We start from the raw sequence: 8,161 nt of genomic DNA on the forward strand, positions 1-8,161 counted from the left end.
AATGGAGAGGAGAGGAAGACAGAGAGGGGGAGAGAAAGATAGACACCTGCAGACCTGCTTCACCACTTGTGAAGCGACTCCCCTGCAGGTGGGGAGCCGGGGGCTGAACTCCTCTAATTTTTTCTGAGCTGCGATAAAGTAGTGATGTGTCTTTCCTTTCCACTTTTACGTACCCAATAAAAAGTCTATTTTATAACGTTCTCCCCTTCTCTTTCCTCTGCAGCTTCCTTTCGCAGTGTACCTTTCCCAACTCAGTCGAAAGAGATTGCCTACACAAACACCTCCAGGTCGTCCAACCTAAAAATATTTTTTCCTAGAGCTGAGTCAATGACGTCAGTCCTCCCCCACCCGGCAATTCCCGGGGGAACTCTCCCCAAAGGACTCGCGTTTTCTATTGCAACAACGTGCCTTGCGCATGCGCCTCTGTTTGCCAGGCAACAAAGTTTTTTAGCCTTCTCGGCACCCTTACGTCGCCGTGCGGTGACGTCAGTTTGTGCGGTCTTCCGGTCTTCCGGGAAATGGGACGAGGAGGTGTGGCTACGAGATCTAGGGGTCTTCCTAGTTAGGGGCAGGTTGTTGCTTGCAGAAGTTCGGAAATGCTGTGGTGGATGTAGTTTTCCACTTTGTTGGAAGAGGATATGCGCGCAAGTTTCTTGGTGTAAGTGGGCTTGTCTTATGATCGATTTAGCTTCTAAATTTTCATAAAAGTTCGTGTTTCCGCGTGGCTTGGTTTTGGCGTGTTTGGGTTGAGACTCTTGGCTCAGTGGATAGAGAGCATGATTCCAGGGAAGCCCAGCGTCCCCAGGACCACACAGGAACTCCCTCAGTGGTGAAGCAGTGTTATGCCTTTGCCTCTCTGCTTTTCGCTCTCTTTCAAACAAAGAGATTGACCCTTGGAAACTACTCAGTGGTGTTACTGTGCTTGAGTTCCTGAGTTAATTCCCTGGTAGAGAGTGTGTTTTAAATTATCATTTTCCCAATTTATTATTGTTTTTCGTTTTTTTAACAAATATTTTATTTATTCCCTTTTGTTGCCCCTTTTGTTCTTCTTTATTTTACCAGAGCACTACTCAGCTCTGACTTAAAGGTGATTCTGGAGATTGAACTTGGGACCTTGGAGCCTTAAAATAAAGAACTTTTTTTTTTTTTGGCATAACCATTGTGCTGTCTTCCCTGCCCTGCCTTGCCCTATTTTCCCCAGGATGAGTCTTTTCTTTTCTTTTCTCTTTTATTGATATAGTAATAATCGACAAGACCGTAGGATAAGAGAGGTACAATTCCCACCACCAGAGTTCTGCATCCCATCCCTTCCATTGGAGGCTTTCCTATTCTTTTTCATCTTTATTTGCTTATTGGATAGAGACAGCCAGAAGTTGAGAGGATGGGGAAGATAGGGAGAGAGACAGAGAGACACCTACAGCACTATTCACCACTTTCCCCATGCAGGTGGGGGCTGGGGTCTCTAACCCAGGTCCTTGCATCCTGTAACATGTTTGCTCAACCAGGTGCGCCACCACCCGGCACCTAAGCTTTCCTATTCTTTATTCCCTCTGGAAGTTTGGACCAAAGATCTTTATGGGGTGTAGAAGGTCTGCGTTCTGTAGCTGCTTCTCCGCTGGACATGGGCGTTGCCAGGTCGACCCATACCCCCAGCCTGTTTCTGTTTTTTCCTAGTGCGATAGGTCTCTGGAGAGGTGGGGGTCCAGGGTACATTGGTCAGGCTGTCTGCCCAGGGAAGTCAGGTTGGCATCATGGTAGCATCTGCAACTTGGTGGCTGAAAAGCATTAAGATATAAAGCAGAACAAATTGTTCAATAATCAGGAACCTCAAAGCACAAGGACCAGCTAAGGATCCTGGTTGGAGCCCCCGCCTCCCCGCCTCCCCACCTGCAGGGGAGTCGCTTCATAGGTGGTGAAGCAGGTCTGCAGGTGTCTTATCTTTCTCTTCCCCTCTCTGTCTTCCCCTCCTGTCTCTATTTCTTTCTGTCCTGTCCAAAAACAATGACATAAATAACAACAATAATAATGACCACGTAAAACAAGGGCAACAAAAGGCAAAATAAATAAAAATTTAAAAAAATATATCAGGAACCTAAAGGTAAGAAAGAATATAGCAGATGAGATTTGGGGTCTCCATTTTGGTCTACTTTAGGTATATTCCAAGGGTCCATGACTTTGCTAATTTTTGCCTGAGCCCAACAGCTAACATGCAGGTGGGCTAAAGCTATTGTCTGGGGAGATGGTGTCAGAGTTGGGAATTAGACTAGAAAGCTGCATCAGGGATGAGAGTAGCTCCCAAATATGGGAAAAGTATGTAAGTATTGTCAACTGTAAACCCCATTGATGTGCTCTGGGGTCCATATTCAGCACAGGAGCCTGTGTAACCTCTATCCCTGTAGGTCTGAGCTCACATTCTGTGGTCATAGCTCGGACCATTCTAGGCTGTACTCATTTCAGGCCCCATCTTCCTTCAGTGGCAGAGTACGTTGACACAACCTCCCTTCAGAGTGGGGCAGTCCCTACCATTGTTCCATATTGAAGGCAGGGTCCCAGGATAAGTCTTATCCATTGCAATCCAGATTTGCTGACCCCTGTGATTTTCCTACGTAGGAAACCTGACTTAGTGATTTGTGGTAGTGGGAGACTGCATTAACATTCTCCTCTTAATTTATTGTAAGTACATAAAACTGCAGAGGAGAGGGCTGGGTGGTGGTACACCCAGTACCATGCATAAGGACCTAAGTGCAGGCCTCCAGTTTCCACCTTCATAAGTGGTGAAGCAGTGCTGCAGGATTGTGTCTCTCTCTTTCTGTCTCCCCCCATTCCCCACTTTCCCCTCTCAATTTCTCCATCCCTATCCAGAAAAACAGAAAATGCCACCGGGAGTGGTTAGGGATTCATCGGGTTGGCACTGAGGCCCAGTAATAATCCTGGTGACAATTAAAAAAAAAAAATTACAGGGCGGGTGTAGATAACATAATGGTTATGCAAACAGACTGTTATGCCTGAGGCTCTGATGTCTCAGGTTCAGTCCCCCACACCACCTTAAGCCAGAGCTGATCGGTGCTCTGGTTAAAAATAAATAAATAAATAAATTACAAAGGGCCAGTGAAATAGCTCATTGAGTAGTATATTACTTTGCCATGTGCACAACCCAGATTTAAGCCACCATATTGAACAGAGCTTTGGTGCTATGTTTTTTTTTTTTTTTGTTTTTCACAGACAACTATTAAAGGTTTCAGACTTTGAAACTAAAAGAATATGCTATTATAACCCTTCAAGCAGATTTCCTGATATGTATATATAGTAGTAACTCAGTTTTGAATGGATGAGTGAAATTTAGGATGTCAAGGTTAATGACAAGCAGAGCTTCACCTGTCATATTAACGGATGTAACTCTTCTCCAGGTGCACCTTGTCTTTCAATTGATTGGGCCTCTGAATCCAGTTCTGTGGTCTTCAACTTAATCAGACACCATGGAGGCACCTCCAGTTACTATGATGCCTGTTACTGGGGGCACTATTAATATGATGGAATACCTACTGCAGGGTAAGTGAACCAGGGGACTTGGATCACCTGTTTTCTATTCAGCTTCCATAAGATGACTGTTTACAAAGGCAGCCTGGGTGGGGGGCGCTGGGTGGTGGCACACCTGGCTGAGCACACGTTACAGTGTACAAGGACCCAGGTTTGAGCCCCCGGTCCTCACCTGCTTTGCAAGTGGTGAAGCAGGGCTGCAGGTGTCTCTGTCTCTCTCCCTCTCTATTACCACCTTCCCTCTCAATTTCTGACTGTCTCTATCGAATAAATAAGTAAAAATAACAACAAAAAAATTCAAAGGCAGCCTGTATAGTTTTCTTTAGTACCCAGTAGATAGCAACTTTTTATTTATTTATTTACTTATTTTATCTTTTGTTGCCCTTGTTGTTTTATTGTTGTTGTTATTGATGTTGTTGTTGGATAGGACAGAGAGAAGTGTAGAGAGGAAGGGAAGACAGACACCTGCAGACCTGCTTGTGAAGTGACACTCCTGTAGGTGAGGAGCCGGGGGCTCAAACCAGGATCCTTAAGCTGGTCCTTGCACTTTGGGCCATGTGTGCAGACTCCCAGATACCAACTTTTTAATGGCAATATAGTTGCAAATACTGTGCTATAAAATGTTGCAAAGAGGACCAGGACTTAGCTCCTGTGCTAGGGAGCATATTTGATCATGCTCCAAGACCTGGATGTGAGCCCCTGGCCGCCACATGGGAGTACAATACACAGGAAACTTCACAGGTGTGTAGTAGTGCCCTAGTGTCTCTCTTCTTTCTTTGTCTTTTCATCCCTCGATGCCTCTTATCTGGAAACAAGGAAAAAAAGAGTTCATTGTTTGGGGTATAACTATTAAGGCTTGAAGCCCAAACAAAGCCCTGGTGGCAGGAAAAAATAACTGGGCCTAAAAATATATCTCACTTGGATAGTGTGCTGCTTTGCCAAATATGTGACTTAGGATTGACCCCCCCCCCCCCCAGGCTCCCTCACACACACTGTTGAATGAAGCTTCAGTGCTATGATCTGTTTCACTTTCTCTCAGCCTCATGGTCTGTATCTGAAAAAGTCATCACAGAGCCATGAAACCCTGGTGATGTCTCTGTATAGGAAAAGAGAGAAAAAAAAGCAAAAAATTGATAATAAATATATTTTTAGGGTGGGGGAGATAGCATAATGGTTATGCAAAGAGACTTTCATGCTTCAGGCTCCAAAGTCCCTGGTTCAGTCCCTCACACCACCATAAGCCAGAGCTGAGCAGTGCTCTGGTGTTAAAAAATAACACATTTTTGGGAGTCGGGTAGTAGCGCAGCGGGTTAAGCGCACATGGCGCAAAGCGCAAGGACCTGCATAAGGATCCCGGTTCGAGCCCCTGGCTCCCCACCTGCAGGGGAGTCGCTTCACAGGCGGTGAAGCAGGTCTGCAGGTGTCTATCTTTCTCTCCCCCTCTCTGTCTTCCCCTCCTCTCTCCATTTCTCTCTGTCCTTTCCAACAATGATGACGTCAATAACAACAATAATAATAACTGCAACAATAAAACAAGGACAGCATAAGGGAATAAATAAATATTTTTAAAAAGAAAAGAAGCAAACAGAGAAAAATAGAGACTAGAGTAATGAATCCTTTATTCTGCTGTTCATGAAGCTTCCCACGAGGCCATGTATGATGCTCCCATGTGGTGCCAGGGACTTGATTCAAGTCCTCACCCATGGTAATGGTAAATTTATACTTTACCAGGTGAGCTACCTCTTGGCCTCAGTTTTCTTCCTTCCTTCCTTCCTTTTTTTTTTGCCTCCAGGGTTGTTGCTGGGGCTCAGTGCCCGAACCCACTGCTCTCGGAGGCCATTTTTTCCCCTTTTGCTGCCCTTGTTTCTTTATCATTGTTGTGGTTATTATTATTGTTGTTATTAATGTCATTGGTGGTGGTGGGGAGCTGGGGGCTGGAACCAGGATGCTAGCACATGTCCCTGCGCTTCGCACTCTGTGTGCTTAACCTGATGTGCCACCCACTTAGCCCCCCAGTTGTCTTTTTTTTCCCCCCCAATATTTTGCTAATTCTACTGACAAAATGAAAGATGGGATTCAGTAGTGCCTTTTTTTCCTTTTTTTTTTTTTTTTTTGCAGGAAGTGTTTTAGATCGCAGCTTGGAAAGCCTTATCCATCGTCTTCGTGGTTTGTGTGACAACATGGAACCTGAGACTTTCCTTGACCATGAGATGGTATTTCTCCTTAAGGGTCAGCAGGCCAGTCCATTTGTTCTCAGGGCCCGGCGCTCTATGGATAGGGGAGGGGTGCCCTGGCATCTGCGCTACCTGGGGCAACCAGAAATGGGAGACAAGAACCGCCATGCCTTGGTGCGAAACTGTGTGGACATTGCAACATCTGAGAACCTCACTGACTTCCTGATGGAAATGGGCTTCCGCATGGACCACGAGTTTGTTGCCAAGGGACATCTATTCCGTAAGGGTATCATGAAGATTATGGTGTACAAAATCTTTCGAATTCTGGTGCCCGGCAACACAGAAAATACTGAGCCCTTGTCACTCTCCTATCTCGTGGAACTGAGTGTGGTTGCACCAGCTGGACAAGACATGGTCTCTGATGACATGAGGAACTTTGCTGAGCAGCTGAAACCTCTAGTTCACTTAGAGAAAATAGATCCCAAAAGGCTCATGTGACTAAGAAAGTCTATCTACCATTGAGGCTTAAAAAAAAAAAAGTAGGGGCCAAGTGATGACGCACCTGGTTGAGTGCACATGTCACAGTGCTTTAGGACCTGAGTTCACATACCTGGTCCCCACCTGCAGGCGGAAAAGTTTCATGAGTTGTGAAGCAGTGCTGCAGGTGTCTCTCTGTCTCTCTCCTTTATCTCCCCCTTCCCTCTCAATTTTGTGTCTATCCAATAAATAAATTACTTTTTTTTTTAATAAATTACTTTTTAAAATGTCATAAACAAGCTGCATTTTCACAGTCTGCCAGTCAGGTATTCTCCTTTCAGGAAGGACAGTGAGAACTTCGTTGGTTCTATTGTACTCTTTTTCTCATGTTGCACGTTTGCTTTTGTGATAAGCTTTGTAAGTGAAAAACTCAGTGTAGGGGTTGGTAGATAGTTATATAACAACATTTCTTTCTTTCTTTTTTCTTAAGGTTTTATTAATTTATTAATGAGAAACAGGAGAGGGAAAGAGCCAGACATCACTCTGGTACATGTGCTTCTTGGGATTGAACTTGGTACCTTATGCTTGAGACTCTAATGCCATATCCACTGCACCACCTCCCAGACCACTAGAGCATTCTTCTTGCCTTATATTCGGTCCTGAATTTGAACCCTAATACCACATGTACAGCACCAGGAGGAGCTCCATGGTTAGTGGAATAGTGCTATATTGTATTTCTCTCTAAATAAAAAAAAATGAAGAAAGCTGGGGTAAATAGCATAATGGTTATGCAAACAGACTGTCATGCCTGAGGCTCCAAAGCCTCAGGTTCAATCCCCTGCACCATAAGCCAGAGTTGAGCAGCTCTGGTAAATGGTAAGAAACATAAATAAAATTAAACAATGAAGAAATTGGATCCAGGAGGCTTCTCAGTGTCACTGCACAAACTGAAAGTCTTGAGTTCACTACTCAGTGCTTCATCAAAAAATATATAAGTGGGGGCTGGGTGGTAGTGCATTGGGTTAAAAGCACATGGCACAAAGCTCAAGGACCAGCCAAAGGTTCCTGGTTCAAGCCCCCGGCTCCCCACCTGCAGGGAGGTTGCTTCACAAGCGGTGAAGTAGGTCTGCAGGTGTCTGTCTTTCTCTCCCCCTCTCTGTCTTCACCTCTCTTGATTTTTCTCTGTCCTATCCAACAACAACAGCAATAACAATAAAATCAATGATGACAAGGGCAACAAAAGGGGAAAAAATGGCTTCCAGGAGCAGTGGATTCGTAGTGCAGGCACTGAGCCCCAGCGATAACCCTGGAGGCAAAAAAAAGTTGCTATTTTCTTGGTCCTTAACCACTGGTGAGAGTGGTAAAAAAGCTACCAAAAGTGAGATGGACTACATAAAGCGAAAGGGAGGAGATAGGGAAGGTGTAGTATAAGGAAGTGAACAGGGTAGTCAAGAAAAAAAAAAAATATATATATATATATATATATATATATATATATATATATATATATATATATATGTAAAGCTCAGAGTAACATGGACCTAGTTTTGTGTAAAAAGGGGAAACTAACTTAGAAAATATCTTGTTTTGTCATTTGTCTATAAGGGTCATAGAATAAAGACTGAAGGTGGTATAAATATTAAAAAATATATATTATAATCTAGGACCTGGGTTCAAGCCCCTTGTCCCTACTGGCGAAGGGAAGCTTCACAAGTGGTAAAGCAGTGCTACAGGTGTCTCTCCCTATCTTCCTCCTTCCACCTCAGAGGTTTCTCTTGTCTCTATCCAGTAAATGAATAAATAAAATATTAAAAACCCAATTCCATCAGTACCCAAGGAGTAAAGAGGAAAAAAAGGAAAGACATTTGGAAGTAAAAGTTGTAGATATGACTTAGAAAGGAAGAGAAGGCAGGACCATTTTAAAAATGGGCAAAGAACCAGGTGGTGATGCACCTGGTTAAACACACAGCAAG

General features: G+C 44.1%; 1 protein-coding gene across 1 annotated transcript; it reads left to right on the forward strand.

The window, feature by feature from the left end:
* Positions 1-504: 504 nt before the first annotated feature.
* Positions 505-6,953, forward strand: MED18 (mediator complex subunit 18). Its single transcript, XM_007522428.3, has 3 exons — positions 505-658; positions 3,408-3,549; positions 5,656-6,953. Exons 2-3 carry the CDS (start codon positions 3,477-3,479, stop codon positions 6,207-6,209), a joined length of 627 nt encoding a protein of 208 aa, XP_007522490.1. The 5' UTR covers positions 505-658; positions 3,408-3,476; the 3' UTR covers positions 6,210-6,953.
* The last annotated feature ends 1,208 nt before the right edge of the window (positions 6,954-8,161 follow it).

This window comes from Erinaceus europaeus, chromosome 13, assembly GCF_950295315.1.
Source record: "Erinaceus europaeus chromosome 13, mEriEur2.1, whole genome shotgun sequence".
Classification (NCBI taxonomy): Eukaryota; Metazoa; Chordata; class Mammalia; order Eulipotyphla; family Erinaceidae; genus Erinaceus; species Erinaceus europaeus.